At 48.0% G+C, this 26,585-nt stretch overlaps 1 protein-coding gene across 1 annotated transcript; it reads right to left on the bottom strand.

Moving 5' to 3' along the window:
* Positions 1-952: 952 nt before the first annotated feature.
* Positions 953-23,600, bottom strand: kank2 (KN motif and ankyrin repeat domains 2). Its single transcript, XM_048992312.1, has 12 exons — positions 23,483-23,600; positions 12,174-12,255; positions 10,325-11,854; positions 9,857-10,081; positions 8,736-8,841; positions 8,122-8,643; positions 7,848-7,935; positions 7,458-7,677; positions 5,642-5,784; positions 5,333-5,533; positions 5,157-5,255; positions 953-4,140 (listed from the first exon to the last, which is right to left on the bottom strand). The coding sequence occupies exons 2-12, from the start codon at positions 12,208-12,210 to the stop codon at positions 4,093-4,095; spliced, it is 3,219 nt and encodes a 1,072-aa protein (XP_048848269.1). The 5' UTR covers positions 12,211-12,255; positions 23,483-23,600; the 3' UTR covers positions 953-4,092.
* Between the last annotated feature and the right edge of the window lie 2,985 nt (positions 23,601-26,585).

Genomic DNA, 26,585 nt, shown 5'->3' with positions numbered 1-26,585 from the left:
CGTAGTTACTTTTATGTCAGCTGTATTCCCAGCCAATTTGTTGACGCACATAATTCGTGCTGTGGTTGCATTGTAAATAGTGTAACTCGCTTACATAGTCCATAAAATGCAGTAGTAATCGCACTTCCCAAATTTCCAACCGCTATTCCTGGATTGGCTCGTGGCGAGGGGGATGACGGATAGGGCCTGGAGTCTAGGAAACGAGGCGGGGGTACAACCCGGCTTGGGGGGCAGTCTTTCACCATATTTTATTCATAAATTATACAGTAGGTGGCAGTATGCGGCACAAAACTGTTTCCCACGGTCAATTGACGTTTTAATGCAATGTCATACATATTGCCTCGTTGTTTAGCCTGCGTTTTATGTAAAACTGTTTTCCATTAACGTACTGCATGGCACTGACTTTTTGTGGAGCATTTTATATTAATTATTATGCGTTATTTTGACTAGTTTTTAATTGATCTGAAGACCGCAAATGTCCTAAGGTATTTTTAAGCCTGTCTGTAAACAAAGCTTTCCCAACAGACCTCCATCTGGTCTAAATATTTATACTTGTGGCGAACGGTAAACATTGTTTAAATATATTTAATCTAAAACACCCGGGCGCTTCAAATTGACTTACTGTCATTAGGGACTGACGTAATATTTTAATCCAAATACAAAACACCAGTTTTCAAAGTGGGGCAATGTTCCAAACTGCAGTTTTTTTTTTATTTATGAAATATTTGGTTCTAAAATACACGTGGGAAGTTTTCAAACAAGGCTCCAAGCCATATTTATATGGAAAGTGACGTCCACTCTTGGAGCACAAATCCAGCTAATTAATATTCATAGTGCAATTCACTTTAAAAGGATTTGGAGTATTTATATTCTGGATTCAATGTGTCTTATGGCTAAGGGACAACATCCATTTTCTTTTTGAAACATTTCAGTTTCAGAAAAACATACACAATGAAATTAAGGGCAAAGTTTATTTCTTTTTAAAAGACACCAGTAAACACATACAATTTATAAAATGAGCATCTTTACAGAATGCTTGATATATGTGGTTGTGTACACATGTTACAAATATAGATATATAAAGTTAAATAAAACAAATACAAAAGATTATAAAACGCAATTAATCTCTTAAATTCAGTGATAGGAAAGGCGCGTGGGAAACGTACAAGGCGGGATTTTTTCCCATTCATTATCAATTTGTTTTTCAAAACAGGTAATACTCCGTATTGCTTTGTACGCTTCGCATGAACATTTAATATTGTTCATTTAAAAAATCATTAACTTGTAACTTCAGGAAAATTATGCTTAATATACTTCGGTAATAAGCTAATATAATACGCTTCTTCTGGGTCAATGGCCCGATTTTTGCTTTAGTCTTGCTGGTAGTTGTACGGGACGGCGTACGACTTTGATTCATTCAGGTAGAGAATAACGTAGATCATACAGGGGGAATGTCGACAGCTTCGCATTAATTAGCAGGAGTTCGTAAGTAATCACAAGCACACGGCGTGTGCGCCATAATTCTTGTTTTGGAAACGAGTGTGATACATCACATAAGCACCGTGTTTCATGAAATGTAAATGTTGCGATCAATCGCAAAGACTCTGTGCTGTTGCTGACGTACTGGGATTGACTCTAAATTTGTACTTAATGCTGTGTGGCAGCAGTTTACGGTGAACAAGTGAATACAAGTTCTCACAACTACATTTAAAGTGCCCCCCTTCCTCCCCATGAGAACTGATTTTTTTGTAAGAAAGTTATATTATGTAGAAAAGCCACAACATTAACTATAATTTCATTTAAAAAAATCTACCTGAATATCATGTATGCTATATGAACAAATGCAGAGTGTTATAAAAAGTGAATGGTTTGTTATGTTTCTTGCGTCCGTTTAAGAACACAGGCTAACCAGCGGATCCCATCATTGCTGAAGGCAGAAAAAGCTTTAGATATTAGGGCCATGCAGGCACATGGGTCCAGACACTTGGAAACATCCACTGCATTTTTCCCTGAAATACAGTGCCGGAGGGAAACCAGTAGATTTAAAGGCGGCTAAATGGGTGTCACTTGAACATTTTTTTTGGGGGTGTAAAATTCTGGTCACCAATGATTGCTGCTGCACTATTGGTTGCTACCGAACACTGGCCACTATATACTGCTGTGCTATTGGTTGCTGGTTAATTTTGGCCACTGTATAGTATTGAGGGCCAGACGAAGCTTCATGAACCAGTTGCTGTATTTTCTAACACCAGTAGATGGTGCTCTCTATTCAAGAAAAGAATCAATTCGCGCCTCAATTCGCACCAAGAGCACTATCTAGTGGGGTCAAAAATACAGAAAATGGTAAATGAAGCTTCATTTGGTCATTGCTACTACATTCTGCTACATTATTGGTTGCTGGTGAACACTGGCCATTCCATGATGCCGGTTGCTGGTATGCTCTCATGTTATGGGTGGGAGGCCAATATAAACACAAGTCACAGCAGCATATCAAGCGTGACCCCAGCTCCGCTACCCACATCATAAGCCACTCCAGATTTTACTCTGTCATCAACTTCAGTTTGCCACATTCCACTAACAAACTGTAGCCCCACGCTGAAACCTTCTGTTATACCTAACACAGGCCAACCCAGCCTCGCAAATTATAGCCCTCCCCTGAATCATCCCACATCTCCGAGTTCTCCTTTTCCACCAGATGCTCCAGACAAAATTTAAGCGGATCATCAGTATTCCCCTCCACAGTTCCCACGATATATATCCAAAACACTTACACAGCAGTGTTTTGAAGAGCGTTAGGTCACGCCACATATTGTCATGCCTTTCAGCTTAATCGCAACTTTGCGGCCTTCACCGGCTTCAGCAATTGCGCGGGATCACAAAGATAGCCTGCTTCCTGAGATCACAGAGGGTGCCTGGGTGTGTTCGCAGTGTCGGACACAACAGCGGGAGGCCATGAGCATTACCCAGCATGCACTGGGCTGAATACTGTGGCCTAATGCCATGTTCTGGTAAGTGTAGTTTTGTATGGGAAAATGGGACAGTTACAATACAAAAAAAAGTGTTATATGTTTAGAAGATGTCTCAGGAACTGAAAAGATTAACCTCCACTGCCCCGTCAGAGTGAGATGCTATCTGTGTACAAGGTGACTTACAGGGTTAATTACAGAGCTAATTATGTTGGTAACAGTCCTCATTGTCTCAGAGTGACACCTGGGGCCTCCCTCTGAGACAGAGGTCCTCAGAAAGGTTGAGAGAAGGAAAGCGTTCTTGGCGCACCTTGATCAGTCCTGCAGGCAGCGCACGTAAGAGTCACCTCCTGGGGTTACCAAGGTGCCTTTCCATTTGGTGATTGGCCAGGCAACAGCCCCTATCAAGCAAGTGTGATGCTTTACGAATCTCAGAAGCACATGGATGGCTGGCCAGTCCTGCTTTCAGACACTATTTAAGGAAGGGGACATGTATCGATTGTGAAAACTGAAACTATAATTCAACTGGGGAAATGTGATCGGAATAAGACTTCCAAAGCATGGCCTGGAAACAATCAGGGCCTCACGGTTTGGCAAACCGCTCGCATCATTTCCTGCGGACACACAGAGGCCTGGCCCTCTGAAAACAAAGGCCGCGACTGAGCTTGCTGCTGCTGGAGAGGACTGTGTGTGGGAACGCTGACAGACTGACAGATACTGCAAATCTGCGTTAAAGGTATGTGGTCACTCAGGCTGCATTACAGACGATAGCGTTCTAAGGTGGCTACATGAAACACGTCCTAATACCTAAGAAACTTTGGGGTTCGTCAACACCGGCCGCACTGCCTCCTCGTGTAGCGTACGCCATCCCACCTAACCGTGCTGTGACACTGTGTTGAGGTGTGTACACACTCACAGACACATGCATACATCAGCACGCGTGCAAAAAAATCTCCATGTGCATGCACTCGTGCACGGATCAGTATGTGCGAGATACATGGGTATGGTATGCTTACATGTGCACGCTTCCACAAGCCCACACGCACGCACACACGCAGGTGGAAACTACAGTTGTGTGTTTATGGCTGAAGGTCTGCGGGAAGGCTGGCCGCTCTCTGCATTACAGTTACTTTGTTTCTGGAGAAGATCCAAAATGAGACGCCTTCGGTGAAACCTGGAACAAACACAGGATGGTGACACGGAGAAATTCTGCATTAGTTTCACTCACAGGAGGGAAGGAGCTATGGACAAGTTACACTCACAGGGGATATGACCAATGGACATTAAAACTCACAGGGGATATGACCAATGGACATTAAAACTCACAGGGGATATGACCAATGGACATTAACACTCACAGGGGATATGACCAATGGACATTAACACTCACAGGGGATATGACCAATGGACATTAACACTCACAGGGGATATGACCAATGGACATTAACACTCACAGGGGATATGACCAATGGATATTAACACTCACAGGGGATATGACCAATGGACATTAACACTCACAGGGGATATGACCAATGGACATTAACACTCACAGGGGATATGACCAATGGACATTAACACTCACAGGGGATATGACCAATGGATATTAACACTCACAGGGGATATGACCAATGGACATTAACACTCACAGGGGATATGACCAATGGACAGTTACACTCAGAGGGGAGGCCAAGCTATGGACAATTGCATTCACAGTTGAGATGGAGCTATAGATAGTTACACTAACCGGAACAGCTATGGACAGTTACAATCACAGAAAGGGAGGAACTATGGATTGTTACACTAATAGGGGAGGCGGAGCTATGGACTGTTACACTAATGGAGAGGCGGAGCTATGGACAGTTACACTAATGGGGAGGCGGAGCTATGGACAGTTACACTAATGGGAAGAAGGAGCTATGGACAGTTACACTAATGGGAAGAAGGAGCTATGGACAGTTATACTAATAGGGAGGCGGAGCTATGGACAGTTACACTAATGGGGAGGTGGAGCTATTGAGAGTTACACTAATGGGGAGGCGGAGCTATGGAGAGTTACACTAATGGGGAGGCGGAGCTATGGAGAGTTACATTAATGGGGAGGCGGAGCTATGGAGAGTTACACTAAAGGGGAGGCGGAGCTATGGAGAGTTACACTAATGGAGAGGCAGAGCTATGGAGAGTTACACTCACAGGTGATGGTGGCTTGGCAAAGTTGAGATGAGCATACAGCAGCACAGCAATGTCATTCTGACTGGCCTCCAGGGCGATGGACAGGGCAGTGCTGCCGTCCTATAAAAAAGTCACAGGGAGTAAGACCCGACACGGGCTGGGGGGGGGGGGGGGGGGCGGAAGGAGGTGGTGCTCACATTGTCAGCGATTGTGGCGTCACAGCCCGGCACAGCCAGCAGCTGGCGGACGATGTCGACGTGGCCATGCTCGCAGGCGCACATGAGTGCGGTAGAGCCGTCTTCATCGCGGATGTTCACCTGCGCGCCACAGGACAGCAGCGCCCTCACCATGTCGCCCCGGCCATGACTGACAGCGAGCATCAGGGCCGTCTGCCCCGCCTATGGAGAGAGCACAGCTCCAGCAACCGGGAACCCCTGGGAGACGCATCACAGTAACGCTGCATAGGACATGGGCGCAAATCCGGCAGTGGACAGCAGGGGGCGCACCTGGCTGGCCTTGGCGTTGACGTCGCCAGTGCGCAGCAGCTGCAGGACGGTCTGAAGGTCGCTGTCGGAGTGGAATGCGGCCAGGGCGGTCAGCATGATGGCTGTGTAGCCAGCCTTGTTCTGCTTGTCGGCATTACACAGACCTGCGAGGCCGGAATAGAGACAGACACAGCTGTGGAAGCGGAAGGGTGGGAGCTACTGACTGTGGTCAAAACATGATATAACGCATGCAAACAGCACACGCTATAATACACACACAGAGCACACAGCACACGCTATAATACACACACAGAGCACACAGCACACGCTATAATACACACACAGCACACGCTATAATACACACACAGAGCAAACAACACACGCTATAATACACACACAGAGCACACAGCACACGCTATAATACACACACAGAGCACACAGCACACGCTATAATACACACACAGAGCAAACAGCACACGCTATAATACACACACAGAGCAAACAGCACACGCTATAATACACACACAGAGCAAACAGCACACGCTATAATACACACACAGCACACGCTATAATACACACACAGAGCACACAGCACACGCTATAATACACACACAGAGCAAACAGCACACGCTATAATACACACACAGAGCAAACAGCACACGCTATAATACACACACAGAGCACACAGCACACGCTATAATACACACACAGAGCACACAGCACACGCTATAATACACACACAGAGCACACAGCACACGCTATAATACACACACAGAGCACACAGCACACGCTATAATACACACACAGAGCACACAGCACACGCTATAATACACACACAGAGCACACAGCACACGCTATAATACACACACAGAGCACACAGCACACGCTATAATACACACACAGAGCAAACAGCACACGCTATAATACACACACAGAGCACACAGCACACGCTATAATACACACACAGAGCACACAGCACACGCTATAATACACACACAGAGCACACAGCACACGCTATAATACACACACAGAGCAAACAGCACACGCTATAATACACACACAGAGCACACAGCACACGCTATAATACACACACAGAGCACACAGCACACGCTATAATACACACACAGAGCACACAGCACACGCTATAATACACACACAGAGCACACAGCACACGCTATAATACACACACAGAGCAAACAGCACATGCTATAATACACACACAGAGCACACAGCACACGCTATAATACACACACAGAGCACACAGCACACGCTATAATACACACACAGAGCAAACAGCACACGCTATAATACACACACAGAGCAAACAGCACACGCTATAATACACACACAGAGCAAACAGCACATGCTATAATACACACACAGAGCACACAGCACACGCTATAATACACACACAGAGCACACAGCACACGCTATAATACACACACAGAGCACACAGCACACGCTATAATACACACACAGAGCACACAGCACACGCTATAATACACACACACAGAGCACACAGCACACGCTATAATACACACACAGAGCACACAGCACACGCTATAATACACACACAGAGCACACAGCACACGCTATAATACACACACAGAGCACACAGCACACGCTATAATACACACACAAAGCAAACACAGCACACGCTATAATACACACACAGAGCAAACAGCACACGCTATGATACACGTACAGCTCAAACAGCACACGCTATAATACACACAAAGCAAACACAGCACATGCTATAATACCCACACTCTCGACACACTGCATATTACAATAAACACACATGTACACGTCATAACACACGCATGCGACCACACACCAGTGTCGAGCAGCAGTTTGACCACAGGGAAGTTGGAGTGGGACACGGTGTAGTGCAGGGCCGTGTTGCCGTTGCCGTCGGCCATGTTGATGACAAACTCCAGCAGCTGCGGCGAGATGGCGGTGAAGGCCTCCATGTAGGCCCTGACCATGACGGCACTGGCCGTCTTATGGCAGGAGACGCGCAGCCACTCCTGCAGCACCGCGGTGTAGGCGGCTCTCTGTGGTGGGGGGGGCAGAGCAGTGACGCACCAGCTCCTGACGTACGCAATGGCGTGCTCTCAAAAACCCACATATTCTCACTAAGGCGTTTTTTCCTTTAATAAAAATCTAATATGTGTAAAAAAAAGGCTGCCCTTTGCTCGCTGGCAGGACGCCGGGGGGAGCATACCGCCTCCTGCTGGCTGAAGCCGTTCGGTTCGCCCAGGGCTCTCTGCACGGACAGGAGGGCTGTCATCAAACTGTCACTCAACTCCAGCCTGGAGGAGCGATACACAATAGGGATTTTGTGTCATTATTCCATTTCTCCTGCTTTTACACTCTTTTTATTGTCTGAAAGTCTTACATCTGCGTTTTGACTGTGAATAGTTTTAGAAAAGATTCAGATAAAAACTGGACTAAAGGTATTACTAGCTGCATCAAAATCTGCCTATACTTTGGAATACCTGTTTTCCTGCGTGACCGACGGGTTTGCGATGGTGTCACCCGCTGCCTGGCTGCTCTGCTGAGGGATGTGTATCACCTGCATTTCTGATTGGCTTGTCGCCTGCTGAGGTCCATTGGCGTTGCCTGGTGTTTGGCTGCTGCTCTCCTGAGGGTCGGAAGTCACGGGCGGTGTTTGGCTGGCACTCTGCTGGGGGGAGGGCTCTGTGACGTGCAAAGCAGTGGAGACTGTAGCTGGTGATTGGTCGGTACTGTCCACCGCAGTGGGAGTTAAGGCCGGTGACTGGGTGCTGCTGTGTGCCTCAGCAGCCTCGCAGGCTGGCGATTGGCTGGTCCCGTCCGCCTCAGCGGGCGTCTCCGTTTCAGGCACGTGGTCAGGAAGGTTCTCCTTCCCCGATACTCCTTCTTCTGAAGGTTCAGCCTTCGTATCGGGGAGTCTTTCGATGGCTTCGTGATACTCGCTGGCGTCGCTCTCGTCCTCTGAGCTCTCGCTGCTGCTCTCCTCTGAGGAGGTAGACTCATACCTGCCACACAAGGATGGCGACGCACGTGAGTCAGAACCGGCCGACACGATGCGCCAGTTCGCAGTCCCGGTGCCACACACCCCCCCACTCACCCTCCATTGACTCCGATAAACTGGAGGTTCTTCTTGGTGGATGGAGAACCGGGCTCCCCCTCTGCCTTACGCTTCATGATGGACCTCAGGCTGGACTGGGGGGAGGCTAAAGGCAGAATGATCAGAAACAACAACCAACACATTATTAAAATCAGTGGTGCTTCTAGCTTGTATGGCGCCTCTGCAAACCCCCCCTTCAGCTCCCTGACTGCCCCCCCCCCGGCAACAAAAATTATGTTTACAGGCCCCCCCCCCCAACCCCGGCAAGAAAGAAAAGCATTCAGCACTAACTCTCATTTTTATTAAGACATTTGGAACAATAGAAATAAATGATGATAAAATTTAAAACTGATTTAACCAATTGCATTAATACTGTATAAAGTTAGGGGTGTGCTATTTGACAGATTCCCCTGCCCCCCCCCCCCCCATCCTTTGCTTCCAGTGAGGCGACCTGCGGTCAGCCCAGCCCCACCCCTCTCCCCATCTCGTACATCTGGTGTGGTCGCCTGGATCAGGGTGCACACTTCCACAAAGTTAACCCACACGGCGGCAAGATATCACTGATGTGACGTGCAAATGCGTGACAGCAAACTAACTACACAAACACCACCATTTTTTTGGTAACACTTTACATGAAGGGATACAGTTAATCCACTATTATGCTATTACATATGTATTAGTTAATCAGAAATTCTTAGTTATGGACTCACGTTTGTTCATCATTAATGAAGTATGACACATCTTTCATCTTAAGTAGCGACTGTATTCGTTCATGATTTGTGGGCTTACTTCAGTAGCAACTGAGTTACTACTAAGTATTTGTGTCTCCTCGAGTAAAGTGTTTCCATTTCTTTTTTGTGCGGACGCTCTGTGCTGCCCAAGTTGCCCACACCTAAATTCCCCAGTGATAAAAATTAGATTTACATAAACAATGCGCATCCTGTTTCCTTAGTAGGTCTAGCTGCTAATCAGTTAGCAGTTCTGTATGTCATTGATGCAAGTTATGCATTTAGGATTTTAAGTCATATCATAGTGATGTTAAACTGCAATTAAAATTTGATGAGTTAGGGTCATTAGTCTAATGACATTTCCCCTCCTTTCACTTTCACTTTCAGTGTCACCTGGTGTCAACGTGTCTCCCTGCGCCTGTGCAGCTTCTGCGCCCGTCTGCTGGTGCTGTGATGTCCCCTCCCCTTCCCGCAACCTCTGAGATAGTGGCGGGTTGCAGGTCGTCTCCATGGCAACGGCAGGGCTGGGCACGGGCACGGAGCTAGACACCTCGCTCTTCTGAAGGACCTCTCGCACCTGCCTGGAGCTGACGGCTATGGGGAGCTCTGGGGAAGGTTCTGGACGAAAGAGAGAAAGGGGAAGGAAATTCGAAGGATGCTTTAAAACAACAGAAGCAAAAAGATTAGGATGTGGGGTTTATACCTACGAACCATTTTTAACGGAAAACAGTCAGGTTTCTGACTCACACACTCAGTATCTCATGTATAACATGTATGTATCCAGGAGCTCTGTAGTCCTGAGATTTAAACGTGGGCGTCTAACACAGTCCTGCTTTTAGACTATAAACGCAGCCCCAATACCTTCAATCTCTCCGTGTCTGTGCTGCCCCTCCAGTGCCGGGTTGGGTCGCACTGCGGAGGAGGTCTCTATTCTTCCAGCTGGAGAGTGGGAGTCGCACCCCTGTGCCCGCAACAGTGTGCCCACTCCCACCACCGTGGGCTTCTCCAGGGTGTACACCTGGATTCCCACCGTCCTCTGCTCCCGCTGCAAGGGCTGCTGGGAGAAACTGACCACTGTCTGTAGTTCCTGGCCTGCGACGGCCATCACTGGCCCGCCTCCCTGCCAGCCCAGGCTGGTGGCCCTGACGGGATGCTCTGGACGGGGGGGCTGTACTGGGCCCTCCGGCTGCCCCCGGCGAGCTTCTGCCTGCTGCTGTGCCGCCTGCAGCTCCAGCAGGGCCCGCCGCAGCTGCCCCTCCAGCTGCTCCACCTGCCCCTTCAGGGCCTCGGCTCCCAAAGGCAGCCCCAGGTCCTCCTCTCGGACCCCCACGCCCACGTGCCGGGCCCCCCGCTCACCCTCGGGGCCCACGCCCACCGAGCGCACCTCCCTGTGGCTCCCGGGCCGCCCGCCGCCCACTAGCACCGTGTCCTCGATCTCGCAGCCGGAGTCCTGACGCAAGCCATCGGGTGTGGTGGGCGAGAGGGCGCCCGATGCCGCCGAGGTCACCGCCTCCTCCTCAGGGATGTCAATGTAGAGCTCGCCCCGTGGCCGGCCCTTGCTGAAGCCCAAGCTGTGACCCAGGAACTTGTGGCTTTTGAGCTGCACGCTGAGTTGCCGCTTCTCCTCCTGCAGCACAGAGATCTTCACCTGCAGCACGGGGATGGTCTTCACCTGCTCCTCCAGCTCGCGGATCTTGCGCAGCGCTGCCGCCATCTGCTCGCGCACGTGCTGTAGGTGGGCGGGGCTCGGTGAGATGGGCGTGGACAGCCCCGAGCCCAGTGGGGTGTAGGTTCCGCTGGCGGTGCCGCGGCTGAAGCTGCGGGTGCTGGCCAGGGAGGTGGTGGAGCCCGCCACGCTGCCGTGCATGCTCCCCAAGCCTGCCAGCCGCTGGCCCTCCCGCTCCTCCTCCAGGCGACGGCGAGCATCCAGCAGGGTCTTCTCCACGCGCGCCGCGCTGAAGTTGAAGGCCGTGCCAGCCGCCGACGTTCTGGGGGGGGCGTGGTAGCCAGGGGCACAGTAGGAGAAGGAGGAGTGGCGGCTGTCGGCGCTTGCGTTGGAGCAGAGCGACTCGGTGGAGGTCCACCAGGAGCCCGTGTAGCCATAGCCCCGTGGCAGTGAGCCAAAACGGGGCCGCCGCTGAACAGGCAGCCGCTTGAGCGTGTTGCCCTTCTCGATGTCGTTGACGTACTTGAGGAAATCCAGGTCTAGCCGGTAGCCGTAGGGCGTCTCCACCGAGTAAGGCTCCTGCTCCTTACCATGCAGGGGGGGGGGGAGGCTGGGCGGGGGCCTTCCCTGAATGGGGAAGGAGGGGTACATCATGTTAAAAGCAGGAGTTTGATGGAGTAACCATGTTAAAGCCTGTAGCTCGGATTCATGTAGATACACAAACCCTGCAGAGAAGCATTAGCCAATGAGCCTTATTCTCTTAGGACTGTGGGGGGGGGGGGCATTGAGCAGGAACTTCTAAGGCTTTTTGGAAGCCAAGCTCTGGTTGTGTCCACAATAAAACTCAACAACAACCCCTCATAGACATAAAGAGGCCCCACAAGTCAGACTCACAAGCTGCCCAGTATGGGTTTTAATGTAGTCTAATGTAACGTAGCATGATGGTCTATTATTATCCATAGGCTGGCTATACTGGTCGGCCCTATTAAAGTAACTGGAGGTAATGTATTGACATTAAAGGAGCAGCCTGGCCTGGCTGAGTACCTGGGAAGCTGGAGTCCATTTGGAGAACCTGGGTCATGTTTGATCTGGGGCCTCCAACACACCCTCACCTGTAGAATTGCACCTGCAGGGGGCGAGAGCGGATCGTCAGACATAAACACTCTGCAGGAATACGGGCATCGCACACACGTGTAAAATGTTACTCCCCTAAGGCAAGAAAACTGGTGCAGAGAGCGCTGGTGAGCATACAGGAAGTGGCCTATAGGGGGCAGTATAACCCAAGGCAAATATACAACCATGGGATTCAGAGTGAGTACAGGGTGAAAGATGCTTCCCCGCCTTGCCTGGATTTGCACCGTGCGCCACCGCAAGCTCGCCGCTTTCCTGTGTCCCGCCATTCCAGCATTTTTAGGGCCACTGTTGTACATGGCTCTTTACAATGTGTTGGTGCTGCTTGGCTTGGAGGTCCAGTATCACACATCCTGGCAGGTCTCTTTTTCAGCGAGTGAACCTCTTTGTGCCCCCCCGCCCCCCCCCCGCCATCCCCATTAACGCTGCAGGTTCCCTCATGCCACTGGGTCTCTCTCCGTCATGGCGAGTGTTTCTGCCAGCAGACCCCAGAGATGTTGCTCAAGGCTGTAATTCACCACCTTATTTGGAATCATTTCTGAAGCCTCTGGAAGCTGCTTCATGCAGAGCTACACACTTTTTAAGAAAATTCTCTCTCTCTCTCTCTCTCAATCGCTCTTCCTCAGATGATGGTCAGGAGGTTTCATCTGACTAAAGCCTTGCACAAAGGCGCACACACTCACACACACAGATACAACCCAAATAACATCAGTCAGCCTTTGATTACAGGACATCTGCTTTCCAGGGACAACACTGCACAAAGTGAGTGTCCCAGGATACCAGCATCAACACTGTCCAGTGTAACAGTCTCCCAGGATACCAGCATCAACACTGTCCAGAGTAACAGTCTCCCAGGATACCAGCATCAACAAAATATTGTGTGACCTGCTCCCTGGATCGATTACATATATCATAACCATTCCCCCCTCATCAACACTTAACAGAGTATCTGCCCCAGGTCAGCACCACACGATGTAACCATTTCAGGTTTAACAACAACACTCAGAACAGCAGACACCCACGTTTAAATCTCAGGACTGCTGAGCTCCTGGGTACAAACATGTCATACATGAGCCATGAGCTGTATTTAAATTTTATTTTATTTTTAAAAAAGGATGGCTTCACTCCCATGGTAAACATCATGAAATGAAGACACGTGTCTATTTCCGCCATCAGGATGCAGGCTATTTTTAAAATTGCGTAAAGATCCCCGACAGACTCGGCTGATCGTTTGCTAAATTCCGGATGCGGTGGCCGATTATGGGTCATTATTGGGCCATTACGCTGAAAGGGCGGAGTCAGCTGACCACTGCAGCTGCTCACACGTTGGCACACACAGACAGACACCCCCAGACACACACACACATACACAGTACAAACACATTCGCAAACACACGTGAACAGGCCAGATGCACGCACACACAAACATTGTTTTTATATCTTTGTGGGGACTCTCCACTAATTTCTGTGGGAATGACCATAACGCCAAACAAGGACAACCTTAACCCTTACCAGCACCAGCCACGAGTAGCCAAACAAAATACAAGACTTTTGGCATTTTTACTTCTTGTGATTTGCATTCACTGATTTTTATGAAAGTTTCCCCTTGTGGGGGCTGAAAAAACGGTCCCCACCACATCAAAATAACAGGTTTTTATCACATTGTGGGGACATTTGATCCTTGCAATGTTATAAATGTATGATCACATGCACAGGCCACACAAACACACACACATTACAGGCACACATGCACAGACCAGACTTTTTCAATGTGCTCCAAATTACTTTACTTCCACTCATGTAAATGACTCGGACATTCTGTCATTACAGCACAAGCCCCCCCCGGACACCACATTCAGAGCAAACTGCCCATCCGCTCCGATTCAAACTCCTTAACTTTCATAAAAATCACTGTGAAGCAGAGGAATGTCGGAAGCCCAGGGACACCGTAATCCCCTAACGTCCCGCCCGACACGCCCATCGCCAGCCAGATCACAGGCTAAATACACACACAGATACACCCGCACGGACCTGGAATCATGTCTTTGAGGGGATCGCTCATTCATTTCTATGGGAAAAATGCTAATGCTAACTGACAACCGTAACCCCAACCCAGTCCTAACCATAACCATAACCATAACCATAACCATAACCAAACAAGAGTTTTTGCATTTTTAGTTTTTGATTGCAGTCACAGATTTTTAGAAAACTGAGTTTTCCCTTTGTGGAGACCAGGAAAGTGGTGCTCATAAGGTTATTCATCACATTGGGTGGACGATTAATCCCCATAAGGTAAGGTATAGCTGGACCACACACACACACACACGCACACACACACACACACAAAAGCACAGATTCTGACACAGGTAGGGGGCTGATCTGTCAATACTGGAGATGCACACGCAACATCAGTGGGGCACCGACGGTCCGGCAGCGCAGATGACAAGATACTTTGGCACTTATGAGGCAGTGATGGTAACAGGACGACACGCTGTCATTTTCCATTTTCCATGAAGACCTTAGTGTACCAGCTGCACGGGTCAGATCCCAAACATTTTGCTTGCTCTTTTTGGGTCGATTGCTTTTGGTAAGTGAGGGAGGGACCCAATCAGACTCAGGATTCCTGCTGAGATGTTATAATGGTGTGGGTGACCTCCTGTGACCCCCAGCAGTGGTCAGACACGGCCAGGACAGCTCTGAGGCTCTCTACCGTGTGTCTTGTCCAGAACGGGGCCTCTCCTGCTCGCGTGGTGAAAGCCGTGAGTCTGCCTGCTGTTTCCCTCCATTTGTCTTCTCCCGCGCTGGCTGGTTCATGACGGCTCTGTTCTTCGTCTGTGCCCCCCTGCCTCTCGCCCCGTTGTGGGTTTGGAGCAGAGCCCCCCTGGTGTTTATGCCCCCCTCCTCACCCGGCCCTTCCCCCTCCAATCTCATGACCCTAGTAAGACTGAGGTTTGCCTGTTCCAGCTCCTGCCTGTTTGGGGAGGAGGGGGGGGGGGGGGGGGGGGGCTCGGAAACACTGACTGAATTATCTCGGTATTTTATGAGCCCTTAGCAGCCAATCGGCTAAACCTTGTGAGGCTTTGCTCTCTTCCTCTCTCTCCCTCTCTCACCCGGAAGAGGGTCACTCCACCCTGCATGTACCCCAAATACGTACACGTCCCCATCCCACACGCATGGTGCACACATATGTGGCTGGGGCACTTTTAGCCAGAAGCACATGCATCCCTCAGGGGCGGGGATGATGAGGACGACTCGGGACAGGCGATGGGATATAATTAGAGCCTGCATCATGCCCACAGAGTGTGACAAACATCCCGGCCCTTGATGGTGACGTGGGGCTACCATCACCAGGGCCTGCACACTTTCTCCACACCACTCCATCTCTCTCTGCATCTTCTCTTTCACTCTCTTCACATCCCTGCATCTCCCTCCATCTCTCTCACTATGTCTCCATCACTCCATCTCACTCCTCCGCTCTCCCTGGTGAACACACTCCCCTTTGTCCACGTCGGCTCTCCTGCCTGGCCTCCTCCTCCATCTCCTTCTTTGTAAGCACTCCCTCGCTCCGTCTCTCTGCTACAGTGGGGCAGCACTGGGCTGACAGTGAACAGAGACCCCCAGTTTCATGAGGCAGGCGTTGGTGGTGCTAGTGGGGGGGGGGGGGTGACTGTGTGGGTGGCGGGGAGGAGGCTCTGTCGAGTTGCTCCCCTCTCCCCGGCCTGGCTAATCTCGGCTCTCCAGCTGAAGGAATGCACTGACCCAGGTCTCGCCGGTGCTCCCCCAGCCCACCTCCTCTGCTTGAATTCCACGACGGCCAAAGGGAGCCAATTCCCACCCTCCCCACCTCAGCAGCACAAACCCCTGACCTCCGGCCCATCAACATTAACACAGAATATGTGAAAAACGATTTTGAACTTGGGATCAAATTCTCCCGCCCCCCAGCCTCCCCCCCACCCCACACACACACACACACACACACACACACACTCCTGTTAAACTCAGAGGCACCGAACCTCTCTGCTGGTTTACCGTGGTACGGCCAGACATTATGTGTTTTGGTAAAAGCCAGAGGGGTACGTGTGTGTGCTTCAGGAACACCAGGGTATAAGTGTTTCAAATATTTCCCATCACAAGTAGTTAGGCACCCTCCTTCATTACAAAACAAACAAATATGTTAATTATATTTAATACTAATTATATGAATGCTTTTTTTAGATAACATCAGTTTCCTGAAATATAGAGAACTTGTTTGCTTGGTGACCTCGTGTGCGTGCGTGTGAGCTCGCATGTTTGTATCTATCTGTGTGTGTTTGCATCTTCCTGTCTGTGTGGTTCCGCTCGTCAGAACCTCTTCCGATTACATATTATGACAGCTGGACAGCACAGGTGGTACCGTCAGGTCCAGAAATGGACGCAGGGGCTTTTTTTATGCGAACAATGGTTTGGGTGAGAAGCCGTAGGAATCAGGGCGTTGACTGCAAAGGCAGGCAGGGTTATGTGGGGGCGGCGGCCTGAGTTTGCAATGGAAGGATGTCGGCGTGTTACAAAATCTGCTGACTTATTCCTCTGCTCGGTACGTTAGTGCTGGCGAGCGTTTAACATGCTGATTGGCTCAGGTTAAGATTAAGAAATAAACAATATCCCTCTGCCTGGCTACAGGAAATTCTTTTACGAATCCACTGGTACAGGAAGTGACTGCCGAGAGCACCTTCCCAACTGATAGCAACAAATGTGCGTTTACTCATTTACTTGACTATTTACTTCTATCCAAAACAACTTATAATAGAGGGAAGGATTACAGCAATTCTAGGATTTGAACCCAGAACCCGGTTGTCGTTAACACAATGTCACTTGTCAGCTATGGAAGCCAAAAAGTGCTCAGAATATAGTACCACAGAGTCCTGAAGCATCTGGTACAAGCGAGAGCTATTACGGCCACCGAAAGGAAAGATCCAGAATGACTGAAGTGACTTGCATTAATTAACACTGACCATAGGTGCATTTTGAGATGTTTGCAGATGTTTCGGCGCCCAAGGCAAAGAAGGCTGCATTTTCTTCCAGCTGAGCTCATGCTCTGACTCATGTAGCTCGCAGTTTTAGCCAGATATGTCCGAAAATGATTCGGTCTGGCTCGCTTTTCAAGGCTTACATTATTTCAAGGCCTTTAACACCACGCATCCACACACGGGTGAGAATGCTTGTAATGGCGTGAAAATGCATGTGACGCTTCACCCAGGAAAGTCACAGTTCACAATAATGACATGCGAAGGGGTGTGGCCATCTATTAGTGATATGTGCCAATGAAATGCGAAGGGGTGTGGCCATCTATTAGTGATATGTGCCAATGAAATGCGAAGGGGTGTGGCCATCTATTGGTGATATGTGCCAATGAAATGCGAAGGGGTGTGGCCATCTATTGGTTTCTCTATTAGTCTATTTCTGATGTGGATATGAAATGTGAAGGGGTGTGGACATCTATCCACTGCCAATATCAGCAGTGAATGTGGATCTACATTCGTTCCAATAGGTTGCAGAGCCTAATAAGAGACCATGGCCATTTTGCAGTTTGCTGGCACATACAAGCACTATTCCCAAAAGGCATCTACACCCAAATGTTGCAGCCTTTCAATAGCTCACGCCTCATTGTGAAGCCGGCTCCAGGCTGGGGGTGGGGGGGCGGTCACCCAGCCATGCAGTGGGCAGGGAGGGGTTACAGGAAAGGGAGCTCCGTCTTTGAGCTCCCAGTGGATCCAGAAACAACCCAGCCACTTCCTCCCTCAGAAGAAGGGGGGTGGGGGGGGGGTTGGGGGTGTGTGGAGAGAGCGGGATAGGGAAACAGTCCCAGAGAGAAATTGTTCCATGATGAAAGCATCAACCTGCACTCTTCGAACACATCTCTTTGGTGGGAGCACTTCACCTCTACAAAAACAACACACACACACACAAGTCGGTGTACCAGTCTAAATGGGGACCGTCTATTCATTTCTATGGGAAAAACCCTAATCCCAGTCACGACACCCTTAACCCCCACCCAGCCCTAACCTTAACCATAAGCAACCAACCGAAATACAAGACTTTTGGCATTTTTACTTTGATTGCATTCACAGATTTGTTTAAAACTGAGGTTATCCAAATGGGGACCTGAAGAAGTGTCCCCAAAAGTGATCTATGCAAACCCCCCCACACACACACACACACACACACACACACACAGTTCTGTACCGAATGGGGAATTTCTCTCACCAGAGATTCATTGAGAACTTGGCAGAGAACTTTCTAGCATCCCTTCAGTGCCAGAAAAATGTCTTAAGAGTTACACTCAGTCATAATTATAAAATTCCCAAACGGGGGGGGGGGGGGGGGGGGGGGGGGGAGTAGTAAGGTGTTCAGAGCAATGGCAGTTAATGACATTAACAACCTCCCAATGAACAGTGGAGCCCGTCTTAAAGAAATCGGGAAAGCGTGGGAATGTGGACGTCTAGATGGATAGTTTTCCGAGACACTATTTATAATCGGGATATAAACTGTGCGTGTGAGTCAGAGGCGGGGGGCGCACCCTGCTTCCTACCGAGCACCAGCACTCCCTGGCATTTTTAGCTTGCCATTGCTACGCCACCGTGGCCGAGACGATGGTGGAATACCATCCCAGTGCTCACAGGGATGGGAACCAGACCGTGCATTACAAGCCGGCACGGTCCGCGGCACTTGCGAGTTAAGGCTCGTTTGAGTATAGCGGTCAGATTGTACGCAGCCAAGATAACCTGTCAACGAGCCAGACCACCGCTCTGGCATCCTCCTGCGAAGTGTTCAAATATTTAAGATGCTTTTTCTGAAGGCTGGACATGCAACAAAGTTTCGGAGGGGAGTGGAAAGTTACATTTAGTTGGTATGTTCTCCATGTTGGCGGCCTAGCCTGCCCTCTATGGCGGTGGGACAAACGCAGACACCAACACAGGGACTGCTCCACCTGTCGCTGTCCCCAGAGTGCCACCGAGGTTTGCTGTGCACGGTCTCTGTGACAGGACTCCCTACCTAAACAGTCTGCAGTCCACCGCCACGCATGACCTAATTCCTAGCTGGGCTTCCGATTAATTTTTTTTTTTAAGTTTTTATTCATTTAACAGATGCTCCATCCAAAGAGCTTACCTGTCACAACGGTGCCCATCTGCAAAGCTAAAGCGACTCCCACATACGTTACTCAACGGTACAAAATCCAGACCCCCCCCCTCCATCCCCCCGCACACAGACTTCACAGACCACTTTTAAAAACGTTCTTTTCAAGATGGACTACAGTGAAATGCCAACGTCAGCTATGCCGAGCTGCAGGATGGGTGTGTTACGGATGGTCTGTCCGTAACACTTGCCTGTAGGACCCCTATTTTAAGTGTTGAAGAAAGATTCTCTCAGGCAGACTTCTGGAGCTGCATATTACATTACGCCGCCTTGCCGGGAAGGATGAAAAAATGACAATCTTTGGCATCAGCTTCCAACGCCGCGGACTCCCTGACTGTGCCTCCCAGGGAGGGGCCGCCTGTCCCTCTCTACTCTTTAAGGAGGAGCAAAATAAACACAGCCACAGGCTATGCTGGCCGAGCGGGCGAACACCACCCCCCCCCCCCTCTACCCCCCACCCCAAACCTCGAGAAAATGGGCTGAAGGTACGTGAATCACCATGAAAAGAAGAAAGTTTTAAAAGTTAAAGTGCGTAACAGGAGGCGAAGGAGCTGAGCCTAAGGGGAGCAGAGTTAGTTTATAGGTGAAACTGGAGCAGAACTTTGAGAAGAAGCAGCAGGAGATCAGGCGGGGATAGATTCCAAGGAAAGACACGGAGCTAAAGTTAAACGAGAGCAGCATGTGACTTCGAAAACAAAAAAAGGAATTGAGTCGGGAAGATTCTGAGAGGTAAGGTGCTCTGTGACCGGGCAGGAACAAACAGAGCAGAGGGGAAGCGGGCTGAGTCCGTCAGCAGCAGGGAGCCATCTGGCCCTCAACACTGTGAGAAAGGACAGATCGACCAGACAGTGCTGAAGTGAGACGGTGCTCAGTACAGAGAAATGGGCGATGTGAAACGGTGATCGGAACTGAGAAATAATTTATATGAGAATCGGTCAGTAGCCAGAGACAGTCAACATGAAACTGTGGTCAGTATGGAGAAACAGTCAATGTGAAGTAGCAGATCCGTGCTCTGGGCAGCAGTGAGAAGCTGCAGGCACATTTTTCCCTGAATGACTGCAGCACATAACAGCTGGACAAATGTTTTGTATAACATGATATCATGCAGGGATTAGAGGTCCCATCCTGAGCAGGCCTCACATACAGGCCATCCCCACACACACCCCACAGGAGGAGCCGAACATCAAAATTCACCTTAATTGCTAAAAAAAAAAAATAATTTAGAAGCTTCAGGAGTCATTTTTTGAGAAGGCCAAATGAATGAAGTTAACAAAGCGTTGTTAACAATTAAAATGGGAAAAACCAGAGCCTCTCAAACAAGACAGAGAGAAAGCAGTTGGGTTCAGCCTGCATGAATAGAGCACTTTCTGTGAACTGGCCCCAGATTTGCATGTACTCCTCTGCAGTGAGTGCTCAATGCCATACAAACAAAAGACCCTTTACTGCCTTATCTGTACAGGCATGACACGTTATTAAGCATTACCGAAGTCCGCAACTTGCTTAAATATTTATATTATACCATATCAGCGGTCCGAAGGCTAGATGAACACTACAGATGCTTAACCAACCCACGGTGTCTCATCTACACACAGGAAAGAAACACGGGCAAACACAGGAAGTTGTTGGAGACTTTGTAGTTAAGTGCTTCTTTAAAAAATGACTAATCCACGCCGTATCTACCCGCGCATACCACATGTACTCATAAACCGAAACAGATCAACAAGGGCTTCATCGCTATAATGAACATATTAAATCATTCTATGGCGGGTGCAAATAAAGTCTTAAACATCATTAAAGTATGTATTAAAACCTATGGCTGCGGGGATTGTAAAGGAGCGATTTCTGTAACCGCAAAAACCACTACGCCCTGAAGGGTGACCGCTAAACAAAACAAGGGAAGCGACACGATGTCGCATGTGATTGTTTAAATGTGGGCAAATACAAAAATATTATACAGGGACTGTTTAATAAAAAAAAATAATCAAAAATGAAGCGATGGGGAAGGCGAGGAGAGCGCGCCCGCCGATAAGGGCTTCTCAAAAACGCCCCCACACCCCACTCCGATTTCCCTGGCGGGTTTGACGGCATGCCTAACCCTACCCAACCTCCACCGATATTTATGTGGCTCCGCCGCCCTTATTGGGGAGGGTCTCCGTACCTCTCCGCGAGAACAAAGCAGTGGCTCACCTGCGCGCGGTGTGCACGCGGCTTACATGACATCACTCTGCTAAGTCTCGGGTGACGTCAGCCACACGCGCTAAGCCTCGCGGAGCCGCGGAGAAAAGCCTCCATGCGATAGTGCAAAAACCCCAGAAAAACGCTGTACTCAGCACGGCAGATGACAGCATAAGCAAAGCGTGCCATCCAGGAGAAGAAGAAGAAGAAAAAAAACGTTTCCAAATTCTAAGGAAGCGGCTGCATACAATTAGCATGTTAATCCAGTTACACTTGCAGAGCAATTGCAATGCCCAGCGTGCAACTCGTTAGATAATTGGGTTTACAGCTTCGGATTCCTCCAGGTTCCAAAGGTGCGACCCCCTCTTTCCAAACACATTAAACGGGAATGTGACTCTGTTAGAGACGCATCCCATCCCCCCCCCGCTGGGGTGGTAATAAACAAAACTTCACAAGAGCGTCGATACTGGCAGCCAATCAATCATTCACTGCCTTTAATGCATCTGTTCGTCGCATGAGCTACTAAATTTCAAGATGCCATGTTTGAGTTATCACGGTATAAAAGTTTTCTAAGGTATCAGTATTAACATTTACATAACAATTTTCTGAGCAGGATGTTACCATCGCGCTGGTTATTAAGTTAACTTCATAAAAATGTGTGTATATATCAATAGAGGTAGGCCTATCCTACAAAACTAAGTATGAAAAAATAACGGAACAATGAAGTCATTTATGTGAGACTGCTCTCTCTCTCCAAAGAAGCGGTGTAACTTTAGTTAACTGTGTGAAACAGTGACCAGAATGGAACCAAATACTTTCCAAATATGACCGGTCTAGAACGCCAAACGGACAACGTCGGGCAGCAGCCATTAACTTCGTAGATCCATTTCCCATATATGCCCAAAGTGGAAAAATCATTTCAGGAAAAAAGACCCACGGCGTTAAGAGCCATTTATTTGCCTCTGGATCGTGTCCGAAAGGCGCATCTGTTCATTTTCATCTAACCGGAACACGGACATAAAGAAAAGGCGAGTGCGCTTATCATTAAATACTTCTACCTCGCGCATTTTTTTGCATAGTTGAGAGAAGCAGCGGTGTTTTAATAGTGCACATCTGGAAGTCATGAGACTCGGAAAAAACGGACCCACCCTCTCCCTAGGCTCCCAGCAAGCACGTTATTTCTCAATAAGTAAATAAAGAAATTATCATTAATTCCAGAATACCACTTTCAGCTGCCACACCTAGATTTTTTTGTTATTAAACCATGACTTTGAAGCGCTGAAAAAAAGATCCCAGTACTAAATACTTTCGAGGCTTCGGTAGCTACCCACATGAGTATATATAGAGATCTGTCTCATTTCGCCTAAGTAACAATAACAATAAGTTGCTTGCTTGACAGCACGGGTTCAAACGCGTGTTACTTTGCAGGCGATGTAAACACGCAGCATCGGAGGTGGAAGCGCTGCCGTCCCGAAATGGCGAGGGCACGGAAAACGTCTGGACGGCTTCCTTGGCTTTTAAAAGCGACCTGATCCACCGGGCGTTATCCAGGGATGCTCGGCGCGTTTGGATCCTCACCGGCGGATTGCGTCCTTGAATCAGGGACACCGAAGTTTCATGCAGGGCCAAAACCGCGCAAAAAAACACAAACACAGACTTGAAATAAGTGTATGAGACGCACCGTTTCTATTAAGCCAGGCAAAAATCAAACGAGGGGACCGCATCTCAAACCTAGAAGCCATTATCAAGGGGGGATTCAATAGGGGGTGGCTTCCATGAATAAAATAAATTTCTATTTATAATTATTTCCCTTATTGTTGTTATAGTACCGACATGAGTGAAATAGGAAAACCGGGTAGCGGATTTTTTCTTACCTCTCCCCTCGCAGACCCGTCTAATGACCGAAGCCCAGCCGCTAAACGCACTGACAGCGACACAAAAACACCGCAGCAGACCAATGCAAAAATCCACCCACCCCCACCCATAGCCGCTACACACACATACACACTCTCTCTCTCTTAAAGAGGCAACAGCCAAGCGCAGGACCAGGGCGCCCTTTGCTCCACTCGCACAAATACTGCACGGATGACCAGACGCCTCTCAGCCGGACGACTCCCGGCGTCACAAACACAAACTGAGAAGCCGCACCGTTACGGAGGGACTGTCCAAGCAAAAGCCGCACGTTGCAAATAATAAGCAGGAAACGAGATTCACAGAAATAACTTGCGGGCTGTGCAGTTCACAAATTCTAAAGTAGCAAAATGCTTTTATTTTAGGGCCCATTTATTTATAACATAATTAAAACACAGGGCTGCGTGAATACAACACCGACTTTATATAGATGTGTTTTGTCATTTTAACTGGAAAATATAACGATGAGTAACAATGGGGTTTGTTACATTCGTAGGCTATAACACGCAATGTATTCAGGCGTTGGTGAAGCATTGCAAGCGACGCTTTGCGTTTTGTCTTTGTCATAGACACTTGACAAGGTTTTGCTTCGCAGATCAACAATAGGCCGTTCACAGACGAGCAGATCGTGGATGGCCGCATACCTCACGGCGCGCTGTACAGGTTTTTCCCATCGAAACTCGACCGCATACGCGGCTAGCCGGCAATGGCCGGGCGCCATAACACCAGGCGACATCTGGAGCGAATAAAGCCGCTGATCAGTCCCCTTCAAGCGGCCGTGCGGAGGTCCCTCCTACCAGCTGGACTTGCAGCGGGAAGCTTCCTATTTGGGTGCGCGTGGACGGCGCATCCTTCCCCTCCGGGGGGTGGGGATAATATATATATATATTTATATATATATATATTATATATATATATATATATATATATATATATATATATATATATATTCCCATTGACTTCCGTCGTACTTTTGCCTCACATGTCCTAAATTAAATTTTTCACTAGTAAAAAGTGAAATTGTACAGCTCTATAATTCAATTCTTACTAGTAAGAAATCAGAATTTGACGGTTTTTACTAGTAAAAATGTAATTGTTCATCTCTACAAAGTATTGATTAGACATCTGAAATGACACATCCAAAATGTGAATTTCAGATCTCTATAATGTTATTCTAATTAAAATGTGATTGTAGAGATCTGTAATTAAAATTTTACTAGTAAAAACTCAATTATGGATATGTGGACCTGGAACTCTTACTCGTCCAAATGTGATTACAGGTATCTACAATAGGAGTTCTTACTATAGTAAGAATTGAATTATAGAGCTGTACAATATGACTTTTTACTAGTGAAAAATTAATGTAGGATGTGTGAGGCAAAAATGGAAAATAAAGTGGATTATATGACTATTAAAAACTGAATTATAGAGTTCTATGATATGAAGACTAACTAGCAAATACAATCATTCTTGCTAGTAAAAATTGCATTGCATGCAGATATCTTGAATTAATATTATTACTAGTAAGAATGAATTTATGGCGCGTAAGTCTTATACGAATAAAAGACAACCTGCCTTGCCATACTAACCAACACAGTTATGAGTAGCGGGAACACGTTCAATTTAATATGCAGGCTAAATACCAAGTTTTTTTGTCCAAAGCGTAAATGGGTTGTAAAATGATTTTGAGCTGTATGAAACACTGTCGACATATTATTAATGATACCTGAATCCATATATATTCTACTATTATTTTCTAAAATTTCGAGCATGTCAGTAACTGATAAGGTTAAGGTCCCATGAATCGGGGCCATGTTGAATTTTTGTGTTCACTCCTTGAATTTTAAATATTCAAATCCGATCAGCAACTTTTTAAATTCAACACTGGACTTCAGCTCATCAGGACGGATTCCGCCCAATACAAAACGCATTTTATGTTTCTCCGACGATAAATCATGGGCACCGTAGTAATGAAGTCCGAAGTATCTGCAGCTAGTTAGTGCAGATTAAAACCAAAGCAAGATCCCTCATTTCTCGTAAACATTTGAACTTCTAACCCCGATAAAACAGAAACGGTCTGTGGACTAATCAGTGAGCTTCGCTTTCCTATAAACCTTCCAGTCTTTAGGGAAGGGAAAGTGGATTTTTCAAGCTTAGGTGCGGTCTGAGGGGATTATTGTACTTTCATATAAAAAAAAAAAAACAAAACTGCTATTTGTTTATTTTAAACCCCGTTTTGGCGCCTGGCCCTATCGTTTGAGTTTGGATTAAGCATTTGAATCGTTGCTGTGGCCTTTTTGCTTCCTGCGGTTAAAGTTCCTTTGTTTGGCCTGGTGCTTGTTTTTAGAACCTGGCACCACACCTTCCACGCACAAGCTCACATGCACGCACACACACACACACACACACACACACACACACATACATTCATGTCTTTGTGGGGACCATCTACCCATCTCTATGCGCAAAACCCTAATCCTAATGACAACCTTAACCCTTACCAAGGGCATAACTTTGGGTTGAGCATCGGAGGCTGTGTCTGTGGTCTCCACCCATCTAAGGGCTCCAGGGGGGTTGTAGTGGCTGGTTTTGATTACTGGGGGGGTCACAACTCCCCCATTACACCCATAATTTACACCCATGGCTCATATCCAGCCCTAACCTTAAGTAACCAAACAAAACACAAAACTTTCGTTTTTAGTTTTCTGATTGCAGTCACAGATTTTTATAAAATCAATGCTATCCAAATGGAGATATAGAAATGTCCCTAAAAGTAATGATATTTCACCACACTATGGGGATATTTTGGTCCCCAATGTGATCTACACACACACACACACACACACACACACACACACACACACACACACACACACACACACACACACACACACACACACACACACACTCCTGGCCCATACACTCACGCTGTGCATCCACCTTTATTGCCTTGTTTCTGTTTCCAGACTAACCCTAATAAGTAAGCTTTTACGCCACATTTTCACCCCCCCCAGTGGTCCTTTATAGAGACTAAGCTCTGACCGGCATTCCTCTGAAAAATGTGAT

Source organism: Brienomyrus brachyistius, chromosome 22 (genome assembly GCF_023856365.1).
Source record: "Brienomyrus brachyistius isolate T26 chromosome 22, BBRACH_0.4, whole genome shotgun sequence".
Lineage (NCBI taxonomy): Eukaryota > Metazoa > Chordata > Actinopteri > Osteoglossiformes > Mormyridae > Brienomyrus > Brienomyrus brachyistius.
This window is presented reverse-complemented; position numbering and strand designations above follow the sequence as displayed.

Coding starts and splice junctions, on each gene's coding strand:
- kank2 (XM_048992312.1), bottom strand. CDS start 12,210: ATGACCCAGGTTCTCCAAATGGACTCCAGCTTCCCAG. Junction 7,678..7,847: donor GCTTCAGCCAGCAGGAGGCG/GTATGCTCCCCC, acceptor CCCCCACCACAG/AGAGCCGCCTACACCGCGGT. Junction 5,256..5,332: donor ACGCCACAATCGCTGACAAT/GTGAGCACCACC, acceptor ACTTTTTTATAG/GACGGCAGCACTGCCCTGTC.